The sequence below is a fragment of the Cygnus atratus genome, chromosome 3, assembly GCF_013377495.2.
Source record: "Cygnus atratus isolate AKBS03 ecotype Queensland, Australia chromosome 3, CAtr_DNAZoo_HiC_assembly, whole genome shotgun sequence".
In the NCBI taxonomy this organism is placed as follows: Eukaryota; Metazoa; Chordata; class Aves; order Anseriformes; family Anatidae; genus Cygnus; species Cygnus atratus.
Genome location: NC_066364.1, coordinates 28,756,579 through 28,775,760, shown reverse-complemented (window position 1 = coordinate 28,775,760; position 19,182 = coordinate 28,756,579). Strand labels below are relative to the sequence as shown.

At 33.9% G+C, this 19,182-nt stretch overlaps 1 protein-coding gene across 1 annotated transcript in view; it reads left to right on the top strand.

Moving 5' to 3' along the window:
* EYS (eyes shut homolog) overlaps nt 1–19,182 on the top strand; it is a 728,533-nt gene that overhangs the window by 138,400 nt on the left and 570,951 nt on the right. Inside the window, exons 5-8 of the mRNA XM_035543068.2 lie at nt 4,803–4,925; nt 6,503–6,616; nt 7,892–8,005; nt 8,430–8,543. Coding sequence (XP_035398961.2) covers nt 4,803–4,925; nt 6,503–6,616; nt 7,892–8,005; nt 8,430–8,543 — 465 coding nt within the window. The remainder of the gene's footprint in view (nt 1–4,802; nt 4,926–6,502; nt 6,617–7,891; nt 8,006–8,429; nt 8,544–19,182) is intronic.

The window sequence follows — 19,182 nt, the reverse complement described above, 5'->3', positions numbered from 1 at the left end:
AAGAAGGTTGTACCGAGGTGCGGATTGGTCTGTTCTCCCAAGCACCAAATGATAAGACAAGAGGAAATGGCCTCAAGTTGTGCCAGGGGAGGTCTAGATTGGATGTGTCGAGAAAAAAATCTTCACCAAAAGGGTTGTGTAGTATTGGAACAGGCTGCCCAGGGAAGCGGTTGAGTCACCGCCCCTGGAGGTATTTAAAAGACATGTAAATGTGGTGCTTAGGTGGTTTACTGGTTTAATTGTAAACTTGGTAGTGCTATGTTAACAGTTGGACTTGATGATCTTGGAGGTCATTTCCAACATAAATGATTCTATGACTCTATGATTCTAATGATATAGAATTGTAAATCTGTTGAAATTATTTTTCCTTAGAATATTTATCTATTTATCCAAGGAATGGAATACTTAGGTAAGAAATTGATGTACAAACACCCTAAATACTCATAAAAACGTATTCTTACAAGGTGTTTTAACTTCTTTTTAGATTATGTGTACATAAACACAAGTTTTGGCTTGTCCCTGAGACAGACTGGGAAATTAAATGACACCTGAACTTCTCACAGGAACACAGTACCATTTCCAAGATTTCAGCTGTTGTAAAATCACAAGTCTGCTTGTGATAATGAGCAGTCTTCAAAGAATGCAAAAGCCTTCTCAAAGTCACATATGCATCATTTCTCAATCTCTTTAATTTTGGAATATGACGTTTCTAAAATTTTTAGAGAGGAATTCTGTTATGTTACAGAAACCTAACTGAAGTTCTCATTGTCTTTACTGAGAATTACTTAGTGGTTTTTGATCTCTGAGTTCCAGAAACCATATATGCAAGAGGGATACAGCAGAGGAAATTATATCTTACACTGTGTCTTTTATAGCTGCAGCTGGTTACTCCAACACACCAATAACATGTATTTATTAGTGCAGATGATCATAGTACAGTACTGTTGTATTTTCTTAGGTAACGGCAGCATTTTTTTTTTCTGTTTTCCATCCAGAGGTGATTTTTCCTTTTTATTACTTCTTCTCTATTTTGTTCACCTATGTTAATATCAGCTATGAACTTTTTACATTTTGTATAATTTTAGCAACATGTACCATTTTTATATTTGAAATTCTAGAGGACCCCAGCAAAATTATGATAGGTATTGCATGACAAAAACAGTATCAATCACTTCTATCTCAAAAAATAATAATAAAAAAAAATAAAATGGCTTGTATGTTATTAATATCCAGTGTAAGACTGTAAGTAAAGTGAAATTAGCAACCCATTAGTGTGTAAGGATCTTAATAACAGTGAAAATATTGTTTGGGTTTTAAATAATTAAACAAATTCTGACATTTGTCCCTGCCAGTCTTTAATTTTTTTCCCCAGTATAATTTTAACCGTAATCATAAAACTTTTTCACCGTAAGTAATACTTGTTCAATAAGAGTGAATGAATGCACATCAAATCCTGCTGGCCCTGACAATAACCCTTAATGTGAGGTTCCAGCTAACAGCCTCAGATGTACCTGCCATCCATAACATAAGGAACCATGTAGTGAAATTCTCGTAAATGTGGCTGGACTATGTCAGAATGGATCACAATGCAGCGATCTCCCCAGGGAGTTTACATGTCATAGTCTGACTGCTAAAAATCACTTTTTTCGTGAGACATTTGGGTTTGTCAGAAAGAAAGGTCTGAAGAATATAAAAGCAGCATATCTGCAAAAATATATATATTTTAAATAGTTTGCTGCTAAATTTCCATTGTCTTAATTCATGAAGTGTCTTTTAAGAAACTGTATTAGAAAAAGACACTTACTCATTTCTTTTGATGGGAAACAGTATATTCTTAAGTAATACTACTGAATCTGTTTTGCTGAGAAACTTTATACAAAACCATATTTTTAATATTAAAATTTGGCCCTGAAACCACCACCCCTTGTTTTTCAACTTGGTATATTAACTTCAGATATATTTGTCAATGCAACAACACTGCTAATGGATTCAAAACACAGAAGTGAAAGCATACATAGGTTATGATCCTTTTTTCCAATCTTTAAAGTTATTAAGAATATTTAATTTGTCAAGTAAAAGAAAACACATTAGATTTTCTACATTGTCTCCAATTTGATGTCAATCTCACTTAACCACATACAACAGTTGTGCATATATCTGTGCATAACTATTACCATTACTGATTAATGTTTCAATTTTACTTCTTTATCTTAATTTTGATGTTTTATGTAGTAGTTCAATAAGCAGACGTTAACATTTATTTACAAAGGCAAAAGTGAGAGAGATGCTTAAATTTTTAATAGCAATCAACAGGGAGGAAAATTTCAGCTTTATGAGGACATTGCACAGCTGGTGTTTTGGATGGAGCAGAAACATAGCTTGAAGACACCTTTCTGCATCTATTGATTTAAAAATCAAAATGACTGAATGTGTAGGGCGGTTTTAATATGCATTGTCTTGTATTTATGCCTCAAAGGCTTGTTATACAAGCCAGGATTTCTGAAGTGCAGTATGTTTCAGCAATTTACCCTGATGGTCAGAAGTTGCTGTCTTACCTCATCTAACCAGCTGTTCAACAACTAAAAATTCTTCTAGATTGGGAGCTCTTCAGTAGTGCCCTAAGGACATGCTTTACATATGTTTTAATTTGAAGACTACACTAAACTAGGCCCAAGCAAGAATGAACTTCTAAGATTTTGTAATAATTTATTACAAAATGCAGGCTGGGTCGAGAATGGATTGAAATCAGTCCTGATGAGAAGGACCTTGAGGTGCTGGTTGATGAGAAGCTTGATATGAATCGGCAATGTGTACTTGCAGCCCAGAAAGCCAACCTTATCCTGGGCTTCATCAAAAGAAGCGTGGCCAGCAGGTCAAGGGAGGTGATTCGCACCCTCTGCTCTGCTCTTGTGAGACCCCACCTGGAGGGCTGTGTTCAGTTCTGGGACATGTCCAGCACAAGAAGGAAATGGACCTATTAGAGCGAGTCCAGAGGAGGGCTACAGAGATGATCAAGGGGCTGGAGGGCCTCTCCTATGAAGACAGGCTGAGTGCTGGGGCTGTTCAGCCTGGAGAAGAGAAGGTTCCAGGGAGACCTTCTTGTGGCCTTCCATGTACCTAAAGGGGGCCTATAGGAAAGCTAGGGAGGGACTCTTCATCCAGGGGTGTATCGACAGGACAAGGAGTAATGGCTTTAAATTAAAAAGGATAGATTTAGATTAGATATTAGGAAGAAGTTCCTTACTCTGAAGGTGGTGAGACACTGGCACAGGTTGCCCAGAGAAGCTGTGGATGCCCCATCCCTGGCAGTGCTCAAGGCCAGGTTGGATGGGGCTTTGGGCAACCTGGTCTGGTGGGAGGTGTCCCTGCCCATGGCAGGGGGGTGGAACTAGGTGACCTTTAATGTCCCTTCCAACCCAACCCAAACCATTCTATGATTATATGATTCCTCTGCATCTGCACTTATTAAAAAAAAATAATAATAAAAAAAAGGTTATTTTGAGATTTTAAGCTAACACAGTATACTGTAGGAATACAGATTTGTTTGAATGCCTTTGACCAAAGATTCTCTCTTTTTCTCATTGTTGTGTAAAATGTTGATGAACTCAAGGTTAGATACAGGGCAACTCACTGGCACACTAGAATCTTTTATTGCAAAACCTATGCTACTGAAGCAGGACATTCAATCATAAATCTATTTTAAAATGAAATGTGAAGTTCAGGTTTTCAACCAGACTTGGTATCCCAGCTTGCAAGACATTTGAATTAATTATATTTAGCTCACTGAACCAAATCCCTGGTTTAAGTCTTTAGTGGCTTTTTATGCTATAATTGTTAAATTATAATAAATAGGTCCAGTCTCTTTTGATCTTTGCTGAAACATTATTTTTTCAAGAATCTAAAAACCTTTAGAAACTTTTTCGGTGTTCTGTTAATAAGAAAACAGAAAACTTACACTTCTTTTATTCACAGATAGTATTTTTTTTCTGACATAAGTTACAACAAAAATGTCTGAAGTTTGAAATTCGGCATTTATACCGAGCACTTGGATCCTAGCTCCACACATAATGCTTGATATTTTAATTGATTTATATCAACTACTTCGAAATTATCTATAATTGAAAACATTTCTCAGTGAAAGTGTGTTAACTTTCAACTATTTATTGAGAACATTCTAAAATAAAGATGCTGTCATCTCTCAGCCATCTCTGATTTTCTTCCTGGTTGACGGTTTCAGAAACTCTAATACCATTGCCAATGTGCCAATACCCTAAGTGTAAAATTTTGATTCAAATTTTATCTTTGGTTTTCTTTTTTAAATGTTGTGCCTATGTAGCCCTCAACAAGAAACTAGGATATTCAGTGTTTCACAAAATTAGGTTTCTTATTAGGACAATTTTCTTTTTTCACTTTTTCTTAAAGACAGTACAGAGTGCTACACTAAAAATGAGAAAGCATTCATCAACAGTGCGCTTACCACTATTTCAGTAAAACTAGAAATATGTGTATAAAACTACTTTAACAAATTGTCATTCTGTCAAATTCTCTTCAAGGCCTGTTGTGTCATAAATGGTTTTGATCATTTCTAGTATGGCTTTATCATAGAGTTCTTTTGTTTAATTTAGAATTGGTTTGTATACAAAACAAGCTTTAAAAGAAACTGGGATATTTTTCTCTGTTCTAAACAAACTTTTGAAATAAAAGAACACAAAAGTACTTAGCAAAATTTCTCTCTCACTTGCCTGTTTTCTTGTACTAACTCTCATAATAAAGTCTTTGTCTTCTGCTTTATTTTTCATCAGGTTTTACTGGTCAGTTTTGTGAAGCAAATATTACTGCCTGCTTGTCACAACCATGTGGAGCCTCCAGCATCTGTAAAGACATATTTGATGGCTATCTTTGTTTCTGTGCACCTGGTTTTATAGGTGGGTTCAACAGAAAGTATTGTTTAACATCTGTTTAAGTCAGTCTTAAACCACAGAAAACAACATTATTCAAAAGTAGTAATTAATATAATTTAGCAGTGTTTCTGAGTCAGGCAGAAGCAGTTTTTGTTTTCCAGCACATGAGTATTCCATTGTAAAAATTACTAACTATGAGGGACTCTTTCAGCCACTCTTACTTTATGCTACTTTAGACAGGGTGTCTGACTTATGCTGATATGATTGCAGCTCCTGTAGCCATATGCAAGCTGGCCTTAATTTATTTGTTTGTGCTTCCTGTAACAATAAAGCTGCAGTAACAAGGACCTCAACTGTCAAATATCCATGCAATATTCTGGGCAGGCTTAACTACTCACGTTTAAATCTATCCTGCTGGTCATTGTCATCAGTACTGGGTATGACTAAATCAAAAGTAGTTTGGATATGTCAGCATGTTGTCTTTATAATTCCAGATTGCATTGTAAAGCAAACAAACAAAAAAGAACACTTCTAGACAGAGACTCAGATCAAACACAGCAGGATTTCCCTGTTCAGTAGGTCAGCTCTGCAGTCCAGATTCATCTGGACTGCAGGGACTTTGACTTGGCTTTTAAATCAGAAACAGGCTGACTCTAGAGTCTCTGTAGTCAAGGAGGACACGGGCGAACAGAGGGATTCAGGTCTCGAGTAGACTCAGTTATGTCCACCATACCTCTTAAATTGCTGCTCTGCATCCTAATGTAGGCATCCATTTAGATGAAACAACCTGTAATTTAATAACAGCAGTATTACTGTCTGTAACATAACAAAATGCTATATCTTGCTGCTATGTATGGTTGGTTCATTTTATTATCAAAATATTAAATAAAATTGTCCTGTGTTATTTATAATAAAGTTGTGATGACATATTATTTTATTGAAATATTTTGTTGTTTTTGTTTTGTTTTGTTTTGAAGTCTTATACTCACATCTACATAATATTAGATTAGTATTTTTAGTTTATACTTTTTCCGTGGGCAAATAAAACACAAAACCCCTCAGAAATAATCATGAACTTTTTAGCTATTATCATCTATTTGGATGTCATATATAATTTGCAAATAAATATTTTCTGAGCTTTTTCTACCTTGCAGGCCGGAAAAATATTAGGTACATCACGTCTCAACAAGAAATCAGTATCTATAATTTCTCCCTTTCATTTTATTTCCCATGGAAATCTTCATAAAAACTGCATAACTTAATAAATAGACGAAAAAGAATATTATAGAAAAAAAGACTCTGATATATGGTGTTAGAAACCAACTTACGCTTCCATGATGTTTCAGGAAAACTCAAAACTTCATTGCCCTTAAAATATGAAAAGATGCAAATATTTGAGTAGGTCTATAAATGAATCTATAAATTTTCCATCATGTCTTTGTTTAGCATTGTTGAGAAATAAATTCCCTGAGGGCAATTTTTGGATCATTGGTAAAAGTTGTATGTAACTAATCTCAGTTATTTCATTTTGTTGTTGCTTCTCACAACTGGTGACTCACCAGTGGCATGTTCCTAATAAAGTGAATCCTTCGTGTTTCCAGGTAATAACTGTGAGATTGAGGTGGATGAGTGTCTTAGTGATCCCTGTCACAGTGGAGCCACTTGTGTTGATCATCTGAATGCCTTCAGTTGTGTCTGTCAGGATGGATTTCAAGGTATTAAAAATCCACAGAACTATTATTTCACAAATGTTTACTTTGAGTTTCACACCAATTTTTTAATGTATCAGATGAGATACATGCAGACTTATTTTAGTGTCATCTAAAGTTCTAAACAAAGTAAATTAGGTACATCAGTTCTCAACAAGAAATGAATGAAAAAGAATATTATAGAAAAAAAAAAAAGACTACAGTCTTTAAGATGTAAGTACATCTTAACAAAAGTTATTTACTTTGTTTTCTTGACAGCATGGAAATAGGTGTTTTCTGTTGGCTGGTTGTTAGCTATTGAAAATAGATCAGCTGGGTTCAATGAAATTTTGCAAAAGCATATATTGTTTTCGATAAGCTCTTTAAACTGTTGGCAGATTTAATATAATAGAATCAGAGAAAAAAGCTATGTGGGAAAGGTTTTGTTCTTGGCACATTTGTATGATTCATATGAGAAATGTAATCACTTTGATAACTATCTGCAGTTATTCTTTGCTTCCAGCTCAGATTAGGAATTTAAAGTGCATCCTTTTTTTTTTTTTTAGTGCATCATCTTTTAAACAACATTGACTTGTAATCATTGAAATTCAAAGCAATGTACAATTCAAATGTCACAGGGCAAATTACTACATCTCTACTGCTAGTTATATTCAGATCAACTATAGCCTGAATTTTTGTTTATAAAAATTCTTTGAACTTCCCAAATCTTGCAATTTGCTGTAATTTTTCATTTATTCTTCAAATCTTCAAATGATAAAAAATTATTAGTGAATTCACTTATTATGTGATATATTCTTGATAGTCTTTGTGTATCCTAAGAAACTATGTTATGTTAGCTATAGTCTAGACTAAATGGTGTTCTCTACATTACATGTTCTCTACATTACATGTCTTCTTCCATTTCCCATAAGTATATCTTCTGTACTTACACATGGAAGATTTCCTCTCATATCATTGCAACGCTGTTTATTATATTTAACGTAATTTGCTTTCTATTCTTCTATATTGATATAATATGGAAATTACCTGCTTTAGGCCCAAGAAATTTATTCAGTGACTGCTAAGACTGTGCTTTTCATATTTTTGGAAAATGAGTGAATAGCTTAAACATTAAAATTCTCAACATACTGTCTTAAGTGACCAAATCTGAATATGAAGGCTACAAATCTTGAAGGCTGTCAAATATATTTCACTATGTGAGTTATATTCAATTAAAATAATTGTTATTTTATTATATGTTATACAATAACTTCTTCTCTATGCCTGACTGTATATTTATAGGCACAACCTGTGAAACAAATATAAATGAATGTCACTCTTCTCCATGTCTTCATAATGCAACATGTGAAGACCTTATTGGTGGCTATGAATGTATCTGTCTACCGGGCTTTACTGGTGAGTCCTGTCAGCAGTCAATCGTGTTTTCTGCAAAGAGGTAGATCACAAAACATTCATTAAGATATCATTGGCTAATTTGCTTGTATTTCCTTCTCATTTCTCCTTATCTGCCCTGGTCTAATGTTTCATTTGCATCCCAACAAACTGGAACACTGACTCCATCTGTAAACTAAACACCACAAGATAAATTAGTCTGCATATCAGGAAGATTAGTTACCATTTAGCAACTCAGAAATAAGTTGTGATATATTTGTGGTGAGAAGAATTAAATGGATGCTCACATTTGTATATATGGATCTTTATTTAGCTGATTTATATCAGTTTCTTCTCACAAGTTACTTGAGATCCTTGTGGTGCAAATGAATTAGAAATCGGCAGCTGATTGTCTCACTTAATGTTCAAATCTTTTGTCTTTTCAAAGGTGCAAGATGCGAAACAGATAGAGATGAGTGTGCTTCATTTCCCTGCAAGAATGGAGCCACCTGCATTGACCAACCTGGTAATTACTTCTGCCAATGTGTGGCTCCATTTAAAGGTAATGAACACCAAGGGAGAAGGGAAAGCAAACATAATTAACTTTAGAAAGCATTTCTGTCAATTGTCTGAACTCATTTCATTCTTCCTACAGCATTATTAGTCCTTCATTTTCTCAAGTGAAGCTCTTAAAGTGACCAGCCAATTATGCCCTAGGCTGCAAGTAATGTGAAGTAAACTTTATTTATACATCTACTAGAACTGTTTAATTATTAATCAGAATGGATACTATAAAATCAGTTTGTTAACAAATAAGATTATTTACAAAATGTGAGGCATATGTCCATAGAACAGCCATCACAATTGTTCTAAACGTTTTTCTCTCTAATTTGATTGGTCATGACATTCTCTAAATTATGTTTTCATTCTCAGAAAACAATCTATAGTTATCTTGGAATCCATAAATCATGTGTGGTTATTTCTGTTGATGCCTTAAAGAAATACTTAAAATGCAAGCTTTATTGTGACCTTTTTCATAGAAATTGGGGGGGGTGGGGAGGGGAGTGGGGGTGGTAATTTTAAACATGCACTGCTAAAATAATTTAAAATAACAAATTGTGCAGTGTTCTTGAGCAAATCTAGTTTAACTGATAATTTCCATTAAAGGCATTTGTTGATTTATAAATTAAATATAAACACATTTTTCCTCCTGCAGTTCAATATAATGATACATACTTAGGATTCCAGAATAATCATTAAAAAGACAATTTTCTTGGTATGTTGAGACAGCAGGGTTTTTCCCCTTTAGGGGAGATGGTTGCATTAAATTCATCATTCATGAGAAAGAGGGAGCTCTAATGTTTGTTCTTATTATTTTAGTTAATGGTCAAAGTCTAGTTTGTCATCTTTATTAGTTTTAATTTATGTTCTGCTGAATAAAATCTAGTAAAATAACAAGTAATTGTGTAGTGCAGTTTCAGAATTGTCTCTGCATAGGAAGATGTGGAATCATTTTCACACATGGTTACAAATAGTGGTCTCTTAAGTGTTCGCTTCACAAGGAGACAGATTTTTCAGGAGACTTCAGTATTCATTTAGATATTTAAGTAAATGATTAAAATTTCAGAAAGTCACTGTTTCTGTAATCACCCTTCAAGAAGCTCACATTTTCTAATGCTTTCATTGGTAAGGTTAAACTTCTCTGGCAAGGGGATTACATTAATGGTAACTGAGATCCTCTGAAAACATAACGCTCTTGGTATAAGATGCTTAGAATCCATAGGATTGTTGAAAAAAAGGATTTTTGAGACTGTTTAGTTCTTTACAGGCTTACTCAGCACCATTTCAAATCAAATTCTTACACTGATATTACCTAGTTTTATGATGGTATAAATAAAATCAGATTTAGATTCATAAGAAAACTCTACCTCGTTCTCCTACCATGTTTATTTAGTATTAAACAGCTGTAGAAGTAGTCTTTAACTGACTCACAGTAAGCCAACATAAATAATGGAAAGTTAAACTATGTTTTCTAATTGTGTGGAAATATTCAGGTTTCTGTGATGAATAGCTTTGTGTGTACTAATTACAGGTTACAGAATTGTTTTATTAAGAAAGCAAATACACGATAAAAGTAATATAGAAATATCTGTTCTAGTTTTGAATATTTTCACAGAAGTTCTTGATCTGTTTTTCTCAGTGTTTTCTCAAAGCATACATGCTGTGTTACGAATACTGTCATTTACTTGGAAAGAAACTTGAAGTTGTATATACCTAATACATTGTAAAGATTTTGTTCTTCAGTTACAAAATCAGATTTAAAGGGTATGCAGCACTATAGAGAAGAACATACACCACTTCGGAATGTGTTCAGCAACCCTCTACTATACAGAACATAGAATTAAGGAATTCAGAGCATGATTTGGACATTCCAGGTGCATTCATACAGAAGGTAGCCTTTCAGATTAATATAGAAATGGATTCAATCTATAGATAGTGGTTTGCATACATTTATTTGTCCCTGATTTCCCTTACTAACCTTATTTATTGTGAAAAAAGAGACTATGCTAAATTGCAAGAAGAAAGTTTTTATTTTTCCTTTTTTCTTTTTCTTTCACTTCATTTCCTCTTGCTAAACAGAGAACAGATTTTTTTATTATTATTATTATTATTGCTTTTTTTCCATTTCCTATTCTTCTGAGGACAAGCATAGCTACTTCTCATTTCTGTGCTGCAAACTTTTTTGATATCCTGAATATACACTTTCAGATTTTAATGAATTTCACATTAGTCTCAGGTGAGTATGAAAATTCATCATAAAATTCATTAAAATACTATTGTATACTATACTATACTATATATAATATATATATATTATTCTTGTATGCTTTTTAAAGCATGGATTTGTCTACTTTGACAAAATATTTTAGCTCATTCCACTCGCTTCTATAGAACACTGGAAGACATCCAAATCTTTTAAGAACAATGATGCTTGGGCAGTGGTACATATCTCGAATTTTCTTCAAACGTCTGACAGTCCAGGCTGTGCAAATGAACTGTACAAGCTTGATGTGAGCAGGATGTTTTCCTGTGGTCACAAACCACTTTGGAAAACCCAAGTTCTGTGGTAAAATCAATGCATGGTCAGCACTGGAGAAGTTGCTGTAACTGTAACAGTGACAGAACTAATACACCCCTCTCCATCAATGTTCACCTGGCAGAGGATTTTCCCACAGCTAGTGTAGATCACTGATCTTTCTATATATTCTAATATTTCATTGGAATTACTGCCACTGAAATTGCTGTTTCATGTTTTCCAAATGTTCTGCTGAACACAGCTTGAGGCTACTAGCAGTCCATCTATATGCATTTTTCGAAAGAAAACTGAAGAAATACAGAAATTCCAGATATGACAGAACATCCTGGAGGGCTGTTTACCGCACTGCCACTTACATCTACTGTAGTATAATGTTCTTTTCATACAGAGATTTAACCTAAGTACATATCTGGTATAGCTGCTTCTGTTCAGTTCTAACATATTAGTCCCTGCAAATATTTCTAAAATGTCTCCTCTCCCACCCATTTTCTGTCATATCTGAGGTACAACACTTAGTCATGTATATAGGAGGGTTTTTTTGAAGGGCATTCTGAAGTTATGCTGAAGTTAAGAAACAAGCTGTTTTTCTGCTGCATCCTCTACTATTGGAACTGGGAGCAGGTAGAAAGATAAAACTTGATTTAGCTGCAGGACAAATCAAAGATTTTAATGTTAGCAACAGGAGACAGATCGCTCAGAAGTGTATTTAGCTACAGTTCTGGCCAATACTCTATCACTGATAGTCTTTGGCAGTAATTTATCTATCACAGTGTTAAGCAGGCCTCTCAGTCCTCTTATGAGCTTGATTCCATTGTAGTATCCTAGCTGGGGAGTTATTATAATAACTTTTCTATTATGATATTGATCGTACAACTGTAGCCTTTCTATAATAGAATCACGGTTATTATAGAATAGATATTAAGTGCTTCAGAAGGGAGCAGAGTGTGTGAGAAACATATTGTGAGGCTGCATCTCATTTAAGGGTACTAACGGTCTCATGGAAGGTAGAGTAAAAGCTCCCATGTCTCTATAAGAAAATACTGTTTTGTTCCATTAAAAATTCGAACACGATTCAAGAATAGTGCAACTAGTAAACTACATAGCTACCATTGTCATATTCTATCTGTATATAAAATATCTATCTATATTATAATTCCATCTACATGTGGAAGCATGCTAAATGCAGACCTGAAAGTATTTAATTTATGTAGCACAAGCTCGTATATGTATATTAGTAGTTTATTAGTATATTACTAGTATATTAGTATATGAAGCACAAGCTAATAAAAATCATGTTTTCAAATCAACATGTCCTTTACTTTTCAGTGAAAAAGAGAAAGACTCCTCATTCTCTTATGCTAAGGAATTGAACAATATTTTTCCAAACCTCAAAACTACCATTTCTTATGGTCCTTTGCTGGTCTCCATTGTAAGTTAGCAAAGTACCTTTCTTGTCTTAAGCTATTTATTTTGTTATATGGATGAAACATTCCCATTATACTCTTCCATCTGTGGTGGCAAAATCAGAACCGTCTTTTTGGATTCCTGCAGCTTTATTTTGCTTTCATAATTTTAAAGTCTTCTCATATCTTAAAGCTTTAGAGGCACATCAGTATATAGATTTTACCTAGATCTTACTCAGCTGTATGAAGGAGAGGCGAGGAATGCTCACAGTTCATCAACTGTTCAAAGATATTCAAGCAGAAGAGGTTGTCAGATGCTCCACTGGTAAACATTGATTTACTACTTCTTGGTAAAATGGGCCAATTACACAGTAGGTGAATCTTTCTTACCCTGTTGAATTGTTCTAGTATTACGTATTTACTTTCAAGGTACCTCCAGATGCTTCAGCCCCATCATTAGCCATTTCATCCGTATTCAGATACACTGGTGCCCTAAGTGGTTTTGGTGTTCTACAAGAACCTTGCAGCAAATTCTAATATCCTTCTAACAGCTAGGTCCATAGATATAAATGCAAGTTCACTGCTCCCAGCTTTGAACTGCCAACATTTTAAAGTATTACACAGCCACATCAGTGTAGTTGGTCATAACTATTAGACATCAGTCTTTGCTGAAAGTGTAGCAAAGAGGGAATACCCTGTATCAGGCATGTGTCTTTTCAACATCCTTAGCATGCAAAAGGTGACCCCACTACAGCTTTCAGACTAGCTCATTTTTACAGAAAATAATATCAATCTCAACAGAGCACTTTATTCTTACACAGGTTTGGAAGCTGAGAACAGATCTTGCATTCCCACAACAAAATTGCAAATTTCCCCCATTTTCTACACTGGGATTTAAGGAAAAGGTGACCCAAACAACTTTGCCAACATTTCTGAGGCCCATATACTAAGCCAGTCTTCTATTTGCAAGGACAGCTCAGCAAGGAAGAAAGTATAAAAATGCCCCTTTCAGGTTAAGATTGTATATTTGATATGTGATACCCCTGTAATAGTTGATATTAATATTTCTTTTTTCCTTAACAAAAAAAAAAATAATAATAATAAAATGAAATAAAATAAAACAAAGCAAAAAGCTCCTTAGTATGTTTTTAATAGAGCAAAGAGAATTATCCTCTGATCCAAATGACTACATGACTCATTTAAAAAATGCACTGTGTGTGTTTGGTCTAGATGCTGCTAATAGGTATGACCTTTTTAATCAAATATATGTAATTGTAGAGGAAAATTGAAATTCAGTTCTGAGGAAATGTCTACTTATTTGTTGCAGTCTTAATGACACATGTCTCCAAATGTGTTGCAATTAAGATTAAAGCAAAAATGGTAATTGGCCATTAAACATGTTGCAAAAGAAAGTAAACTAGTGAGAAAGGCAACTCAGCAGAAAAAAAAATGCTTAAGTCTGTTGAAAAGCAAGAGTAATAATGGAGTTTTCAGCACAGGACACTCTATTATGGGAACAGCTAATTACAAAGCAGATAATAAGTAAGAAATGTAAGTGCTCATGAAGGCTAGAGTAGATATAATGGAGCAATTATTTCTTCAGTGCTCACAGGCCAAATCTCAGTCTTTCCTTTGCCAAGTCCCATGAAAAAAAAGAAAAAGAAAATGAAAAAAAAAGAAAAAAAAAAAAAGACCTGTGGCTCCTTCTAGCATATATATCTGTGTTATACCACAAAAGAATATCTCCTGTTCAATACCAGTTCATATCTGTTTTTGCCACTTGATGCTGAGCAGCCAAAGAAAATTTTATTTAGGGAAAAAAAATAAAAACAAAATGGTGCAGAGAGCTATGTGATTCACTTTTTATCATATTGGAGCTTTTTGTGGATAGAGAAGCACAGTGTCCAAGTCCGTGGTATATGATCTAGAAAATAAGTATTACTTCCAAGCAATAAAGAAAAAGATTGTCGTGGTTGATCAAAAAGGTTACGTGATGTGGGAAACAGTACAAATGGGAACTTGCTGTTTCTCCTATATGAAGTCACTGCAGAACTTCTTTGGAAATTTTTCTGGTATTTCTAGCAATCTTGCTATTGTTTCTAAAACTTGACATCTAGATACATAAATTCAGGCGTTTCTGTCTCCAAAAATAAACAAGTCAGGAAGCAGGTCTTTTGCTTAGCCAATTTAGACACTCCAGAGGTGGATGTTAGACATCCACAAGGGGCTGGCAAATATAAGATCAGCAGGAGACCCAGTACCTCCTGGAGCAGTGCCAAGAACCCAAAAGCATCTCTAAAAGCCCTCGTTGATAACTCTGTCCATACAAATTCAGTGAGGTAAGCGTTGTAATTTTAGCTCTGCTTTCAGTTTGCACCTTGGGATGCACCATTCCACAAGAAATATCTTCTAAGCCTTTACAGCCCTGAGTACTCTGGGAATACTGCCTCTGTAAATCCAGTCATCTACAGCAGATCAGGGGTTTGAATCAGGCATCACCTTGGTGACAGGGAGGAGATTTAAGTTATGTAGATGATACAAGGTATATTCATTGCAAATGAGAATCTCTATGTATCTGTCCCTTATTTCCCAGAAAGTATGTGCAAATCACAGTTTTTCAAAGGCTTAAAACATGGCCACCTTTGGGTATTGCTGTTAATCAGAAAAAGTTTATCAAGCTTTGTGGGTTTTTTGGTTGGTGAAATAAAAGTTTTCAGCTTTATGTTTCTACATGGCAAGCCTATATATGGTATAGGAACATCTGCCAACACACAAATCAAAGTAAGAAAATAATAATTCTGGCATATGTTATAAATAATGTCCGGCTAATCTGGCAAATTTTAAGCAAATGAAAACAGGATCTTGAAACACAGAAGGGTTTGGTTGCCTGAACTAAAGATGGCCAGTGGTATATGCAAAAACTATTTCCACAGGTACTAGGCCATGAAGAAAAACTGAGTTTAATATTGGCTTCCTGTGCATTCTTTTATATATTCTCCAGTAATTTCATTTGAGTTCTGACGTAGCAAAAAAGGTAAAGAAAAGCATTTATGTATGTGTCAGTAGGAATTAAATTTCTGGTAATTGTTTTGCTTTGTAGCATTCTTGTTTTTATTATCTGAGAAAGAATGAAGCATGATTTTATGCTGAAATCTGAAGTGCACAAATGTGGATATAGATTTGCATCTTCATTGTTTATTAGCTAGAAACTTGTAACATTTTTTACAAAAAAAAAATGCACCCAAATAATATCTTCAACTCCTGTTTTTGTCTGTTTTTACAGAAATTTATACAGGTATGGAACAATATATGCATCTGTGTGATTTTCACTTTAAGTGTGTGATGTGGATCTATCTTATGCTTTGTTCCATCATTGCTCCATGGCTTGCATTATCATACACAATTATGGGAATGTCCTTTACCTGAAAAGTGCCAAGTATTGCTTTGCAAATATTCTTCCTTTAAAAAACAAATACTAAAAACCGTGTTCAACTTGTATGGATTTCACAGAAAATGCCTTTTCACAGAATATGTATAGAATCACAAAACCATTCTTTTAATGTAAAGTAGAATTTGAATTCCACAGAAAATAAAGGATTTCCTGTAAGTGTGAACTGAAAGAAAACACGTCATATTGTTAAAATGTTAGAGTAATGCTTGGCTTAATTTCTGGTAATATCAATATATACATGCTTCTGTGGGTATTCTTTTCTTCCTATCGGGTTCCAGATTTTTTTTTTAATTATTGGTGTTTTTTTTTTTATTTACATGTACTATATTTTGTTTCCTTATGTCTAAAAGTAGATGAAACTAAGCAGCTAATTGATAAATAATCGCAAGCATATAGGTACATCTGAACTTTTCAAAGATACAGAAAATGACAGATTTGAACTTTTAATAGAAACAATTCAATCTTTATCCTTAAGACATTTAATCTTTACATTTGCAGGGACTTCAAATTTTAGGCATCCAACTTATTGCTCATTAGTGTTCCTGGGATTTCCCATTACATTATGATATGTTTATGAAAGTCTTTTGAGGTGGGAGCTGTATAAAGTTTATGCAAACCAAAACACAGATTTCTCTGGAGTGATTAAACTGTTTTGTAAAATAAAATTAAAATTATTGTATCTATTAGTTTCAAAAGAACAACTTCGGGAACAACAGCAAGTTACTTATAGATTCCAGGTGGGGATTATTTTGTTTTATATTTGCTTTTTATATAGCCTTAGAGTTCCATTTTATGCTGGATTATGTCCCATAACCAAACACATTTTTAATTTCATTGAATGGCATTCAGTTTACTTGGATTTACCCTTGGAAAAACAGTTGTAATTAATGATAGAAGTGTCTTTTAGATCTATTGTTAAAAGGGGAATGTTTTCTGAAAAGTTTCAGAAAGAGTGAAACTTAATGCTCTTGCAAGAATGTTATAATAATAAAGAAGAAAAAAAAGACATGGAAAACATCTAAGAAAGCATATTTATCATGAAAGGTTCACGTAGCTCATTAATTTTTACTTCATATACAAAATTAATTTACTGTCAGTTTGAAGAAAATGGTTTCTCTGTATTTTGAGCCTGAGCTCAACCAAATAGCATAAATTTAAATAAAAACATTCCTGAGTGAACACCAACTTTTGAAAAATTTCTTGTACACATACAAGCCATACAAAACTAGTCTGTCATAGATTTTCTTATTCTTTTCTTCCTGACATCCTTTAAGCAAGTATAATTTTCTTACTTCATAAGAAAAATGCTGTTAACCCCATTCATACGATATACATTCTGTTTCATCAAATTCATGGCAATGGTGAACAGACTTCAAGCAAGGCTACTGAAATCCAGTGATACCAGTGTAATAAGGTTACTGGACCTGGATCCCAATAAAATAATCTTCTAGTTATCTGATCAGCATCACAGTTTTGATCAAAGCAGCTAGCAGAACTAGGGCAGTAACACTCACCTCATAACTTCACAGTGCATCTTCCTCCTCTGACCCTGTGATGCCCAAGGGTAGGTGCTGCTACCTGCTTGGTTCTTCACCTCGTCTATGCCTCCATGTGGACCATTTGGCAATGATGCCAGTTTGTCTTCAGAGCTTTCTGTCCTCATGAGTCCATATTTAACACCAGTACTAGACTACATGCTATTTAGGAAATTGACATTCAAGTGACACTCTTCTTGTTCTAGAACTAGCCACAGATAGTTTATTTTCACTATATTGTCATAATCATGCCAGCAGTTTGCAATCAGATACGTTTTGTCATTGATCCAGTCCATACTTTTACTGCAAAAATGCTGACTTTGAAAGCTGTTGTCAGATTTAATTCCTTAAAATGTTTGTAGCAAATGGCTTTTTTATTAAATTATTTTCCCCAAAGAATAACAACATTGAAGTGGTGCCATTTCTGATTATAAGAGAATTCTGTAGTACGCGTCACAACATTTCATGTACAGGTTTATGCTGAGCAACTAAAAATAAACAAAGGTCAATAGTTTTGCATAAGAAAATGAAAACTTATGTCAGGTAATTTATTTTCTATGCCATTTTTCTAAATTATGTTTTTGACTTATAATAATAGCCTTAACAAATCAAAGTCTTTTTCAACAAGAAATTATCTGTTTTCATTTTTCATTTATGATACTTTGAGCCTACTGTAGAAGCGAACACACTAGAAAAGACAACTGATTAATATTAGCAGAATGACATTTCTGATTATGCAATACGCTTCTCATTCCTAAACAAAACAAAACAAAACAATATGTTTTCAAAATAACTTCTTTAGTATTTGATATATATTTTATGCTTATAAAGTCATACTAATTTGATATATTGTGCCACTGAAAACAAATCTCCTTCAACTGACTGTGTAATTTAATCACTAGTGCATATTCTTTTGTGTTTTGTTCAGTCTTATGCTAATGGAGAGATTTTTAATGCTCTAGTAAGGTAAAGACATTCTATTCCTGTAATCAATAAAATACAGCCAAGAATTAAACAAGCAAAAAGGTTAAACTTGTCTAATTGAAATAAGTAAAATTGGAAAGCTGTGCTGAACTTATTAATTCATTAATGAACTGGGTTTGAAACTTTCACACTTGATCTGTTGGACATGCTTTCTCTTTTTTGTCAGCTAACCGTGTTTAGTGAATATTATCATTTCTACCGTGTGATGGCCAATTTAAAAATCCTGATATGTTAGTGAGAGAAGAAAATTTATGAAGACAGTTTATGTTATGTTTCCCTGGCATAGCTTTCATTTCTCTCAAAAATCACAGACTTACTATTTCGGAAACTTACCAGATCAAGTAAGAACTTTCCAATATTTAGTTTAAAATAGATGTATTCAAATTAATCACCTAGAGTTATGCATTTAATATTTATATATTTACACAGAAATATTTTAGCAAATATTTTATTTTAAAACAAGAGAAAATGCAGCATTCTCATAAATCTACTTTAATACAGAAATATTGCATATGTAGTCTGTTTGTTGCTTGATTTAGCCAAATAGCTTTAACCATACAATTACAGCTTTGTAGAAAACGCTGATATGACAGCAACAGCAGCAGGACATTCATTTCACTAACACGTAACCACCACTGCCTGGTACCATCCAACTTTAATCTTTGTTTGGATATGCCCTTTTCCAAAAATTCTACTTTAAATCAGCAAACTTTCTTTTCTTGCATTCTTGC